General features: G+C 44.1%; 1 protein-coding gene across 1 annotated transcript in view; it reads right to left on the bottom strand.

Moving 5' to 3' along the window:
- The window catches only part of epha5 (EPH receptor A5), a 99339-nt gene extending 95924 nt beyond the window's left edge, over window positions 1–3415 (bottom strand). The window contains exon 1 of the mRNA XM_080756551.1: window positions 3116–3415. Within this exon, the coding sequence (XP_080612677.1) occupies window positions 3116–3215 (100 nt within the window). The 5' untranslated portion in view covers window positions 3216–3415. The remainder of the gene's footprint in view (window positions 1–3115) is intronic.
- Window positions 3416–14620: the final 11205 nt, after the last annotated feature.

Here is a 14620-nt window from a genome sequence, read left to right as displayed (position 1 = left end):
CACAGTTCTGAGTGCTACACAGTGATTAGGCTCTCTTTTGTTAACAAAGGCTCCCTGCATGGCCAGTGTGTGTTGTTGAATGAGGTGTGTACTGCACGTCCACGACAGTGGTTATCAAAGTGGGGGGCCTGGGGGCCGAATTTATAATAGACTGGTGCCCGGCTGTAGAGCACCGAGTCGGTAACAATTGAAGTTGGAGATCCATTCCCCACCCAGCTATGCAATACCCGTTGTACCCATGTCATGTCAGAGTACCTATTCCACCCATCTGTCTGTGTCCCTTTTATGCCCATATATGGAGGTGTCTGTATCCGTCTCTCTGTGTCCCTTTATTCCTATACGGAGTTCTGTGTCCGGCATGGCCAAATATGGAGTGTTGTGATGTCAGAACAGGCCAGCTCCAGTCCATAGTGTATATATGGAGCCTGGGCAGGGGCCTTTTGTGGTGGTTCTGGACAACAGTGGGTCCAACCGACTCGACACCGGGCACTGCACTCCCTGTGAGGGTGTGGAATGCGTGTGTCGAACTTTTACATACATACGTACAGACATACATACGTACAGAGACATGGTGCAACTGCATTTATAGATATATACCATATAAATAGAGGGTGTGAGCATGCATAAAGTCAGTGACAAAGTGAGTTCAATGTTGTTTAATGCAATAAGATAGGACTTTTCCATTTGGATGTATGGGCTTTGGGCCATCAATGCCAGAAAGCAAAAAAAAGCCACTCAGTAGGCGTTCCGGGTATGATGATGTCACGCTCATACCCTCTATAATTTTATTTCAATTTAAATGCAAATCACCTTTTTAAGCCATGGGAGGCCGCAGCCAGAGGCTATGGAAGTTGCATCGATATATCATTCTCCTATTTCTATTGCTGTGGTAATGCCAAATGTGGGCTATAGGACAGAATTAACACAAGACCTAGAGAAGTCATGAAACGGTTCAAAATTGCATGTCCAGAAGAAGCCCTGTTAGGTGGCCACATTAGGTGGCTATACAGCAAAATCTGCAGGGTTAATTTATCCATTTGTAACTATGACCCGTAGGGTCAAATGTTAACCAAAACCAAACAGACCTGTAGTGTGGTTACCTTTGTGCTCTCTCAGAGTTCAAGCTCCAAGTCAGAACGCCAGTGTACAATAGATATAGTTCTACACAATAGTACTAGCAGGCTACATCTGCAGTGGATGGAGGTGGTCTCCATGCTCTTCCACTGAGAAACCTTTCCCGTGTTGAGTGTTCAGATAAGAACAGAGTGGTTATTGCCCAAAGCGCAATATCTTCCCTGCCCAAGCGGGTGTTCTGTCTTTGTGGTAGACATTTGGGAGATTTCCACTTTTAAACATTCACTGTCCAACTCGCATCAGCTGCACAGAGGCAGCCCAAAAGGAGCTCGTCTTTTAAGTCTCGTCTTTTAAGAGGCACAACTTCCATCAATACTGTCACCTTAAAAGTGATCGTTTCCCAAGACATCATTCTCCCAGAGTGCGTGTGTGTGCACTAATTACCCTCTAGTCTAGACATAGTAGGCTACAGTAGAGACTTTCCGTCTGAGGACCAACCATCAGCGTACTTCAGTCCATGCAGGTTTGCTGTACAGCACATTACATTTCTAAGGATCATTTAAAAAATGTTTCAGTGGTTGTTACTGGTGTGACTGGCTTTGTTAAATCATTTGGCATTGTACTACTGACCTAAAGTCATTAGGAGATTTGGTGCTGTATTATGCTGCTAGAGTTTTCACTTAATGATGGTGTGCGCACAGGCTTGGTAAACTGGCACAGATTTTCAGTCTTTTTTTCTCTGCAATTATGATGACCTAAAGTCCTTCAGATATGAGTGCTGCAATATCATGCACAATCTCTTTCCCCAAGAAGACTGAATGGCTAGTACACATTGAAATCATCAGTGTTTATTTAGCAGTGTTTCATTTGTAAATGAGACTGTGTACAAAAATGTTAACCAAAAGTAACCATGGGTCCATTTGGTTACATTTGTACAGTCTCAGAGTAAAATGGAACACTTAATTAGGATTTGATGGTGCAGCCAGATCAATCCTATGCGCTAAAGTGAACAATAATGTGAACACGTACGTTGTCAAATAATAAATCTGCCATGTTATGATAACGGTTAACCACAAGGTGATGTGTGTCGTCCTTGCACGGATAGTAGAGCCTTGAACAATGCATTCATTTCAGGCCATTTCAATGCTGTTGCTTCCAGGGACAATAGCTGTGGGAATAAAGCGCTTCCTCCCGTCAGCGTGGGATATAGATTACTGTGTTCCTGTGGTGTGTTTTATTATCAGAGATGCATGGTGACAAAACACATTTAGGCACAGCAGGTCATGGAGTATAGGCTGTAATTGTTACATTAAAAACAAGAATGTCCAAGAATTTTCACTATTGATCTATGTAGTCACAGAGATTGTTTCATTTATTTTTTCCCAACAACACAATTTGGTAATAACCTACACAACTATAATGCTGAGAAAAGCAATGCAACCAATGAAAATGTAGGATGAGTTATTTACTTATTTCATGGTTAGATTGTATTATCAAATAATGCCAACTATTTTAACCAGGCTTGAATCGTGTTTCAAAGAAGTGGCGAAACTCTAGCGTTTGCTGAAATCGTTACATGGCACTGACTGTACAAAGGTTAATTTGTTTTATTGTTAGTCTGTACTCTGTATCCTGGGACACAGAAACGGTCAATCAGACAAACAGTTTACAGCTGTCATCGTTAATTATGTGCTAGAATAATGTCTTAATGTCGACAACAGCGCTGTTAAACGCCGTCGGCCAATCCCCCTTCCAGACTTGCACTTGAACGTGCCAAAACGGGATCGAACCCCATCCACCACAAAAAGAAAAGCCCCCCTATAGCTGTCATTCACACGTGTGTAGTCTCTACTACTTGATGTGCGACAGTGCGAGAGTAATCCCGGTTAAGTAGTCATTCCGTGTCGCTCGCCGAAAGTATCAGGTCTTTTCTTTACAAAGCTCACAACCCTCGAGAGTGTCGCTCGCGTTGTGAGCTTTGTATAGAAAAGAGGGTGACCCTTGTAGTATAACGGATACTATACAGGTCTGTCTGCTTTACCTTGATTTGCGGGGATGCACCACGCTCCGAGGACAGCTAGACTCCAAAACCACGTCCACGATGCCCCGAATACCCGAATACAACTCCATCGACCCCGCATGGCTCATCAAAAAAACCCAAAGGAAATAAAAAATAAAGGAACGCGATATCCTAAACAAACATCACAAACATAATCGACAGTAGCGATGGGTCGTCAGCGGCATGAAACGCAGTAATGAAGAGATCATTCATCGGTGTCGCTTTTGTCCCGGCCAGTGAGATACTGGGGTAGGTATAGGCACTAGGCAAGCAGGCAGCAGCAGCCAGTGTGTGCATGAAGAAAGAGAGCGCTCTAGTCTGGATTTGGAGAGGCGAACACGAACACGCACGGCACAAAAACTGCCAATCTGGGGACACCGCGCAGGCGGAGAGAGAGGCTCTCCAAGTCCAATCATTCACGGCTTGAGGTGATTTCTTTTTCCTGAAATCACTGCTGCTGTTAGACCACTCAGACCAGGTTCTCACACTTTTTCATGCCAAGGAAGGACTGAATGTATTTAGCCCCAGCTGGACCCCCATCTGAACATCATTTTTAAGGGACCATTAGACCTGAGTGTGTTGTTAAAATGTTTCAAATAATGTATTTGTGTAAAAATAGCAGCTGTAGGATACTACTACTACCTCTCAAGATCGGCTATTCAAATAGCAAATTTAATAGCTGATATAGGGTTCACCTGATTTTGCTGCAATATTGCATCATTTTGTTGGGGACCAATTACAGTTTACAATTTAGGCATTTAGCAGACGCTCTTAATCCAGAGCGATTTACAGTAAACATGCACCCCCTGGTACACCCTCAAGGACCCCTGGGGTCCCCCAGACCCCACTCTGACAACCACTGTATTAGACACCTGCTCCACGGTCCACCCCCCATCCTTGCATGCACAGGCACGCATCGACGCATGGACACACACGCACACAAACCAAGCCAAACCAAATGGACTCTTACGGTTTCATTTATACACTCTCAGTGTTATGTGGGTCCTTGAAGTTGAGTTACACAACCGTATACAGTGCCATTTGGAACAGAGTGTAGCAGAGCCATTATAATAGCAGCACCCAATTTGACCAGAATGGAACAGAGCCTTCATTAGTATCATCGGTAACACCTGTGAAGTATAAGGAAGGAATGGAAATGGTTGTGGGTTTGCGTAAACCCCTCCTACTGGTATAGGGGATAGAGTAGGCCTACTGTTTTAGACCATGACGGAGGGGCGGTGTCTCAAGCGAACTTGAGCCACAAGAGACACCACAGAGCGCACTAAAGTGAGCGAGTTGCAATGTTCGCTTGGCCGACTCAGCCCTGTTCGAGTTGCTACCCGATAAGCAGAGAATAGTAAATCATGTTCTTCCGAGAGCGTTTGGCCCGACTGCCACTCAAAGCGGCTACTGGCCAATCACAGCACGTCCTTGCGCAAACCCCCAAGTTCTTTCCAAAATGGCTGCCTGGCATAGAGCCTATTGAAGGTTACGAGTTTAATACCCGCAGCCCAACGTCCAGTCATGAGTTACACTGACGAGGTGCCCCTGAGCAAGGCACCACAGTGGAGGACCTCCTACTTGCTTCTTGCCAGAGGTCATTCAGTAGGCCTAGCCTGAACAAGATTAACACTCGCAGAAGGCCAACGATATAGGACAACTCTTGACTGACTTGAACATTCTACCACTCTTCCGAGAGGGAATCCCTGCATACGTGGCCAGGGAAGATAATTAGCTTCTGACAGAACTACTTTTAGGTGTTCTACCCCAGTGGTTCTCAACCTGTGGGTCATAATTTGGGGGAGACAAGGTAAGGACTTTTAATACCGAATAGGCCTACCTAACAAAAATAAGACCACCACTGCATCAAAAGTAATCAAACTACTATAAAAACACAACAAATTGTGGAACTCTGCTTTTAGTTAATGAGGCCCATTGTTTCTTGAATAACAATAGAAAGAAAGAAAGAAACATCAAAAAATGTGCTCACATGCATGCGTGCGAGTGTTTGTGTGTGGAGGGGGATTCTATCCTAGGCAAAAAGGCACCCTAAGTTAGCCCAGTTAGACCGGCCCTCTACAGGTGCACCTCAGCAATCAGCATTGCTTTGTCTGAGTTGGACAAACGCTGACAAATAGTGTGGAGGTTATATTACTGAAACGGTTCCTTTTAATCTGTCTAATAGTGTCTATCTATGTATATCATTGCTGTCGGGCAGGAACCTCCTATCTCCAGATTGAACCTTTTTGTGTTCTTTTCCACACAAAAGCAGCAAATACAAGCTTGAAACGCAATTTGAGCTTGTAGATCATCTGCTACTTTTGCTATTTTGGAATTTGAATCCTGAAAAGTAACAGTTTTGGACATAATGAGGTTTCCATCCAACAGAGACGATATTTTTCTATATGTATCTATCCTTCGGTGTCTGAGAGACGGAATGTGATTTATTTATTGTCACAGTGGTCTATGATAACCCAATCCACCAGCAGCTCCACTCACAAAATACACGACTGATAGCAATAACGGTTATTGAAATGAAAAAATAAATACAAATGTAATTGAACTAAATCCAGATATGTGTCAGAGAAACCATGAGAGAGAGGGAGACGACGGGGAAGAGAGAAAATCGAACTCAGAGTTGTCCATGTCGATTTTTTTATATGAATTCAAGGAGTGCTAGACAGTACACAGCTGTGTGTGTGTGTGTGTGTGTGTGTGTGTGTGTGTGTGTGCGTGTGTGTGTGCGTACGTGCGTTTGTGTCAACAAATGACAGGTTTCAGCCTGCAGGGGTCACATGTGAATGAAACACACACATAAGGGAAAGAACGTTGGATAGATATACTGTATACTGTAGATGGAATATAACAACAATGGAATAAAATAATGTCTGTCTGAGTCTGTCTTGTCTGTCTGCAACTATGATCTCGCAAACTGCTAGGCAACCTACATTTTAATTTGATCAGTTTCTGTCCCTGCACGCTTCCTTCTGCGCAGAGATCAAGTCGAGAGACAGAACCATCCCAGAGGCCTGGAGCCCAGGCAAAAAAAGTGTTGTACCCTGCCCTTTTTTTCTTCTTTCTACTTATTTGTTCAGCCCAATGATTTGTCATGATTTGTCACGATCCGAGTTGGCTTTGTCCGAGGCTTACAGGTCTTTAAAGGAGCATTCAGTGATTTGGGTGATTTGGAAAACCCCCCGGACCGCCCCGGTAACAAGATGTACACATGCAGTGGGCACGCACACCAAGGCCCGCCCCTACTCGATCATGATTGGCGGAAGGCCCCTTTCTATCCTGATTGGATGAAGGCTGGTCCTCCTAGCCAAAAACGAAACCTTTTTTGTGGTTTTTTGACCCCCAGGGGTTAACTGGGGACAGGGAGGAACTCCATATATGGTCAGCACACTCTATAGTAGGGAAGATTATCACAACAAAAAATAAGTTATATTTGAATTAAGTGAAATCACTATGGGGAAAATGCATGGGGAATGATTTCCTGAGTCCCTCGTCGTTCTGAAAAGGGGCGGGACTGTGACGCTCTATAGGTGTGTGTCCAGCTGTCTGTCTGTCTGTCTCAAACACTCTCTAAGTGGCATGTACTGTTGCTTTGATCATTCTGAGGATTTCTGGGTGATTCTCTTGTGGCTTACCCTGCTGACACGTCCCACGCTCTTTGTGCACATGCTCACGCACTCACTCACGCACACACGCTCACACAGGCATGCACTACAAGCATGCGCGCACGCACGTACGCGCACACACACACACACACACACACACGCACACGGGCGCACACACACACACACACACACACACACACACACACACACACACACACACACACACACACACGCCAGGAATGTACCTCCCGTAATCCCATAATACTCTTCTTTTATATCGTCTGCAGGCAAAACACATTGTAGCATGTTTAAATCTGTGTTTGTTTGTAGGGTTAAGACGTGTCCCAACCGTACTGTAGTTGGAAGTTCTGGGAGCAGCGGAGGGTGGCACAAAAAAGCACCTTACTGTGTAGGTTGTATGGGGGCTTTGACAAACCTGTGCTGCCGTATCTTCCCTAGGGTTATTATGGCAGCTGGCCAATCAACGCAAGCTAAAGCCAAATCTTCCCTTGGGGTTAAAACAGCAGCCGACCAGTCAGTTCAGAATGTGGTGGGACTTTAGCTGGACTGTCACCACGAGCGACCTCGTTACTTATACTTCGCTGACCCGGGGCAGGTCCCTGGTGTCTGTACTTGGCCCACTCCTTTTTGCCCCTCTACACCAAATCGCTTCACCAAAAATAGCTCATCTACAAGCTTGTGATGCGTTTTGAGCTTGTAGACGGAGCTCATCCCCGCAGAGGGATGCTAGGCGGGCACACGTGAAGAACTTACCATGGCTGACACTGTTTGCCGTGGATGGATGGTTATGGTTTGATAGAAGTCAAGTCACGGGCGCAAAACATGGTGCAGTGATCTTCAACAGTTCACAGAATGGTGACGGGCCTACAGCGCCAGAAGCACACACCTGGTCCGAACCAAGTAAGCCAACTCTCTCCCCACACTATCAGGGAACCCCAGCAATAGGCATGTTAATAACAAATTATCACACCTCACATTATCCAATCAGCTCAGCTTGATAAGCCTGCCCTTGGGCGGACAGCCTCTGCAAAGTGGTAAGTAGCCGGCTCACATCCACATTAAAGTGCATCATGGCAGGGAGGGGATAGTTTGGTTTGATGACTCAATGAGCACAGTTTGCCAGAGGCACCGATATCTGTCCGTCTTTCTCCCTCTCTCTTTCTGGCTACCACCCTCACTCCAGTTTATGTATATCTGCCTCGCTTTACTCCTCTTTCGTGAACTCACCCTCTCTCTCTCTCTCTCTCTCTCTGAACTTTGTGTGCCCTCATATTATATGCACCCACAAATATTACATGGTTTGCCACAGCCAGTTTAGAGCTGTTCCTAAAACCAGGAAGTCAAAACAGTGACTTAAGCCAAGAGGATATCTGTCAGCATAAACGCATGCACATGAATGAGCACGCGTGCCTGTGTATCCATACATAATGTGGGCGCATAGTTACGCACAGACGCACGCACATGCACAGATTAGCTGTTGTTAACTAAGTAGGAATGTCTGGACTGCAGATATGATGGAGAGGAGATGGCTGTTTCCATCCTGAAGGGTTTTCATTTCACTGCATTACAACTTGCTCACATACTGTCGCAGCGAGAGTTAAGCACAGTAAAATCGTGAGTGTTAATGTAACTCTCCAAGTTAATTATACACTCTGGATGTTATTGCAAGGAAAGAATGTCTCACATTTATTTGCAGCTATGCTGGGCTGGCAACAACAGAAGCTTTTCAGGTGTAGGTATTTATTTTGAGTTGATTACATCATGTGCTCTTAGAGAGAGTTCAAACATGCTCCTACGATGGCTCTATGCCAAAACACATCAGCACGTATTTTCTTGTTTCTGAAAATCTTCCAACAATAAGGACGACATTTTAGGTGATCTTTGTTATCTTGTTTAGCTAATTCTTGGATACTTTGTTCCTGAATACTTTCCCCCCCATCGTTTTGGAGAATTTTTTTGTGGCAGAGCACCAGCCAAAAGAGAAGCACACCTGTTCCTCCTACAATCCAACAGAAACGTTTCCTTCACTCAGTCGCTTTTTATGGTGTATTGAAGCCTGCAGTTCACCTCCTGCATGGAGAACAATGGGTTTGCGTTAAACAAGATATTTCATGTAGAGGTAAAAAAAACCGTATACAGTATAGGGTTTAAGTCGTTAAAAGATGACGTTGTATTCATTAAAATAAGATCTGGTTTGCAGCTCTAAGTGCCAATGGGTGGGATAGATACTCATGGGGAAGTGAGGTAATTCTGCATCTGTAACGACACCTAAAATAACCCCTGGATCCTTCTTTTTATGTATTCCTCCCCAACCTCACTCTGTCTCATCCTTTTGCTCAGCCAGACTGAAGAGAGTGCCACAAGATGCACTATGTATACTCTACTGTAACATCCCCAAACCCATTACACACACACACGCACACATGCACACACACACACGTCACCTCCGTTCCCAATAAGCAGCTTTGGGTCCGAGACCAGCTGGGCTTCGTTTGGCGGTTGCTGCTAGGAATTCTGGGAATGTAATACATTGTGGAATGCCATGAGGAGATGTGATGTGACATTTCGTTGCACATTAGACCCCAACACAATGAGATGGCTACATTAATTAGGATGTCGGGCCTCATCTCTCTTGGGGGGTGGGGGTGGCCTATTGCACATTTTAGTTTAGTGTAGCATCAAAGTGGGTCGGGCTTCGGGTTGTCGAACCTTGGCTGGATTGCAAACCTCTACCAACCCGGGTTTAGTGGAACTATAGTCAGCATTATTGTGATAGAAGGACATGTGACACTGAAAAGAACAACAAGAGGGGTGACAGTAGCTGAGTGGGTAGAATTTGAAAGGTCGGGGTCGGGGAATCGAAAGGTCACCGGTTCCCCCCCCCCCCCCCACAATCTATGTGTCGAAATGCCCCCGAGCTAAACACTTAACCCCTAACTGCTGGCACCCAGCCAGCCACTGCTCCAGTCCTAATCCTAATTGGATGGTTAAATGCAGAGGACAAATTCTACACACAGTACAAATTATCTGTAGTAAATACAAGTTAACTACCTATATACTATTATTATTATGAATAAAATAACATCAATACTTTCAGTTTCTCGATCACAAATCATGCACAGAAGCAAGAGATAAACACGATGGTCAGTATTGTTCATTATACATACAGTATAATGTACAGTAGCTTCAGAATCAAGGGTTCTACGAAAGTTCAACATATTTATTTATTTAGACGGCACATCGCTTTGAACCACATGAACTCTGGTGTAAGCGGCTTCGCATGCTGCCATTATTCAAGTTGTGAGCTTGCTGGCTATTTTCCACCTGGGGGACCCTGGTCAACTAAGAGGGTGTTAGCTGTTAAGTATAAGCGATTAATGTTTCATATTTTTAATAACTTATAAATAATCTTATTACTAAGGAAGTGACTAGCTAACAAAGTTCAAACCCCACACCCCCCACACACACCCACCCCAACTCTCTGTCAGCTTAGCTAGCCTCTATTTGGCCCCCTCTGCATGGATAACTGGTTTGGGGTTTATATAAAATAGGAAATCCAACACAAAATGCACACACACTTCCACGGAGAACAGAAAAATACACGGTTGCACCAAAATAGACACGCACGGGCGTGTGCGCGCATGCAAACATACACGTACAACCCCCCCCCCCCCCCAAGGCATCGTTAAGCCCTGCTTAGCAGCTCAGTGAGGCTGGCAGGCAGGACAGCTGATATTCTCTCTCTGTTCTGGCTGCTCCCCTCTGCAGTCTGCTCCAAATCCAGCGCTCCTCTCCTTCTCAAAATGCTCCCTGGCTCCCAAATCAGGACCTATAGAATCTATACTTTGTGCTGCAGAAGAGAGGAAGCCCGCTGAGGGGAAACTCATGCATTCTGAATGCATGCAGGCGGTGGAGGTTTGGGCAGAGGTTTCCTACAGCCTGAGGACTTGAGTTCAACCCTGTGTAGTCTAAAACTATGTGATTTCACTTGGATGATGTGTGGGTGTGCTTATCTGTGTCTACGCTACTGTGCGTGTGTGAGTGTGTGTGTGTGTGTGTGTGTGTGTGTGTGTGTGTGTGTGTGTGTGTGTGTGTGTGTGTGTGTGTGTGTGTGTGTACACAGTGCATGTGCATGCACTTGTGGGTGGACACTGAACGGTGGGTGGACCTGGGGTGGGGGTCCCAAACTTAACATGCCCATATGGAAACAACTTTAAACTCGTGATTTAAACTAGAATAGAGTAGGTTATATACTGTATACCGTAAGGCTGCAAATATGTGATTATTCTATTGATTGCTTTTTCAATTAAATAATCCGGAATCGCATTTTGTATGTAACGAATCAACGCAATTAAAAAGGTCAAAATGGATTAGTCTGATTAATCACTATTTTCTACGTACCATCTACAAGCTCACAGTGTGTCACACTCACAATGTGTCACGTTGGACAATTAACAGTTTCACTCTTAACTTGCATTATGTTTCAGCATGTTATGTGGTTATAATAACATAACACCTGTCACTGTTCTAGTGCTGCACCTTATTTTCTTCACTTGCTGCTATTCTTAACCTGCACCTCGTGTCTAGCATGTACAAGTATATACACCTGATACTACTGTAGTGTACAGTATGTATGCCTTACGTATGTATAGCTAGAGCTTAGATTTTCGTGTTTTCTACCTCGTGATTTTTCTCCTTGCTATTTCCTCTATATGTCCTCCCATTTCTGAAAGCTACAAAATGATGGAGCTTGCACAAAACAACATACAATTCTTTACGGCCGTAAACCCATGCGATGTGACAGATTCTGAATCTGATGTGCACCTACAGTACAGTACTCTGTGTGTGTGTTCTTGTGTGTTTGCATCTACTGTGTGTCACAGAAAGACTTGCGTAACGGCCACACTCCTGCATAGGCAAAGTGCATATCGGTTTCAATATTTTGTAATATTTGAGCGTTAAGTTTTCCATGACTTTAGTTAATTAAATAACATTTTATTTGAGCTATTTTCATATGAATCTTTATCCTAACTCATCTCATCTGGTCTTATCTCAACTTAAGTTTCCTTTTCATCTTACATTGAGCCTTGTGATATGAGCTTGTACCTATAAACTCCTTTAATGTGATATTATTATAATAATTTATATGAATAAGAATTCTGAATTTTTGCTTATCTTCACTGCACTTAGTTAGATACCTGGGACATTGAATTTAATTAATATGGGACAAAATCCCGCGAGAGCCTTGTCCTCCCTTCAGTTTCCTACTATCTATCTCTCTATACTGTCTCCCTCTGAGCTTTCCTACTGTACAGTGCCTGTCCCACCTACACTGTACTGTGCCTGTCTCACCTACAGTACACAGTCAAACTGTACTGTGACTGTCCCACCTACACGGTCTCCCTCTGAGCTGTCCTACTGTCTGCCTCTCCCACACCGTCTCCCTCTCTCCTACTGCTCCTATGATGTAGATTGTAGAAGACGAAGACAAACTCTGTTGAAAAGAAGGATCAATCCAGGGGCTTAATGTAAATAGGCTTCCTATAGCGTATGTTTATCCCCCAATAGACCTGATTATCATAAGTGATAAGAGAGATCATATTGAATAGATATTCTATTCATCTACATAAGTCCTTCACTCATTCCATTGTGCTACATGGGCTAAATCTATTTTTTCTTTTTTTATCTTGTTAAAAGTTTTTTAGTTTGAGCATATTATGAGAAACCTCATAGTATGTAAACATGATCAATATCACGCATTCAGATAAAATGTTTGCTTCTTTAAAAGGTAAACTTGATAAGGTCAAGGATATGCTTGTTAGTTATTATTTTGAGATCTTACAATATTGCTTGTTTTTGAGTCATGAAATAAAGATGACCATGGCCATTCATGGCATTGTTTATTGCCAGCTACGTCCACAATCTTAACATTTTCCGGTTAATGGCTTAATTTTTAGACTTAGTGTTTGCTCATATTAAACATTACTGAACATCTATCTAAATAGCCGAATCAATGTTTGATTAACTTCGTTGCCCAGTTTTATCATGACATTTAAGTTTTGTCTGTAGATCAAGCTTTTTAACTGTTTTTGACTAGATGTTTCAAATTATACCACACTTTAAAAACCTAACCTAGGCTATACCTTTAACCAAATACATATGTTAGGGTTAATTACTTTTGGATGAAGAAAGCAGGAACCGGCCGGGCACATGAAAGGTCTCAGGCACATGGCGTTGCAACTGTACCAACAGGAAGTAATAGTTGGATGCTGAGCAGAGCCAGAACATAGCCAGAACAACAGTGGAGCGGTGGAAGTCAGAGAGAGCTGAGCTGTCGTTTGGAAAACGGTCTGGCAAGCCGCTGGGCGAGACAGGCAGGGGAGGCAGGCTGGCAAGCCACTGGGCGAGACAGACAGACAGGCAGGCCGGCAGGCCACAGAGCGAGGCAGGCAGGCAAGCAGAGACAATAACTGGAAGTAAACCATGTTGGCGAACTGAACGATGTGGCGAAAAGAGGGAATATAATTTAACTACAGGAGCTTGATGAGTGGATGAGTCGCAGGTTTGCAAGATTGGCAGCAAGAGGGGAACAGAGTGTCACACACGGAGAGACACACAGAGAGAGAGAGAGAGAGAGAGAGAGAGAGACAGACAGAGAGAGAGAGAGACAGACAGAGAGAGAGGCAGACAAACAGACAGACAGACAGACAGACAGTGCTAAACTGCAGTCAGTGCATGGGGTAGCACAGGCTACAGCTGACCCATAATAACAATATTATTTATAAATAAGGAAAAGTAATGATGAATATGTCAGCCGTTACCTGATAATAACAATTCCTGTTGATTAACTTATTAAACAGCCAGCACAATCTAATAGGTTCACGCAGGGGGGCATGACAGGGGGCTCTTTGAGTGGTCACTGTTTCCGTAATAGCGTGATGATTTTTGCATACATAATTGTCTTCACCAGGCAGAGAGGCCGGCCGGGAAGCGAAGACAATTATGGTTTTTGAGGGGCCTCTATAGACGAGGAGCGGTGCCCTGTAGGCCAGGTGTAGGCAATCAATACTGAGGTGTCAAGCTGCGCTTAATGGTACACCTCAGCTATGGCTGCGTCCAGGGCACCCTTCTGTGGATTCGTCTATAGAGAATAGCATGACAGTGTGCGATAGTGTGAAAAGGAAAGCTATGATGCATACTGCTCAACTATGGAATTCAGCAATAGCAGTGATGTATGAGAGAACCGTATACCTGCTTTGTCCAGAGCACTGATGGACCAACTAAAGGATTTCAGATAACTACAGGCATCCTTCGGGGTGACACACTTGCTCCTTTTCTCTTTGTCACAGTCGTCGACTATTATGTCCTCATACCAGGAGACCAACTCCTCTTTTATCATTCTTTTGTCAGCAACCAAATTGGGAGTCATGCTGAATGCCAAGAAGACAGAATGCCTGCTTCTGAATGAAAACTCAGATCTCCGAATGAGATCTCTAGCCATCCGTTCCATTAACGGCAGTGACATCAGCTGGTTGCAAAGTTACATCCAATATCAGTCAGATTTAAGTGCTTGGCTCTTTTTGTAACCACCGCGCTCTGACTTCTGGTGTGCCATCCTCTGTCTGAGATCAACAATATTATATAAACAAAGGTATAGGTGTTTTAACTTTTAATGTAGAAAATAAAAAGAGCTAAAACTCACCCCATGCCACTGTGAACCTGATCTCAGAGGATGACGCATTACTTTAAGAGCTACCAAGAATAAGATCTAACCTGACTCGGCCAGATTGAGGAAGCTTGCTTCAAACTCGTTTCACAAACTACTTCCATCTGGGACCACTGTCTG

Source organism: Protomyctophum bolini (assembly GCF_963924005.1).
Source record: "Protomyctophum bolini genome assembly, chromosome: 22".
NCBI classification, from domain to species: Eukaryota; Metazoa; Chordata; class Actinopteri; order Myctophiformes; family Myctophidae; genus Protomyctophum; species Protomyctophum bolini.
This window is presented reverse-complemented; position numbering and strand designations above follow the sequence as displayed.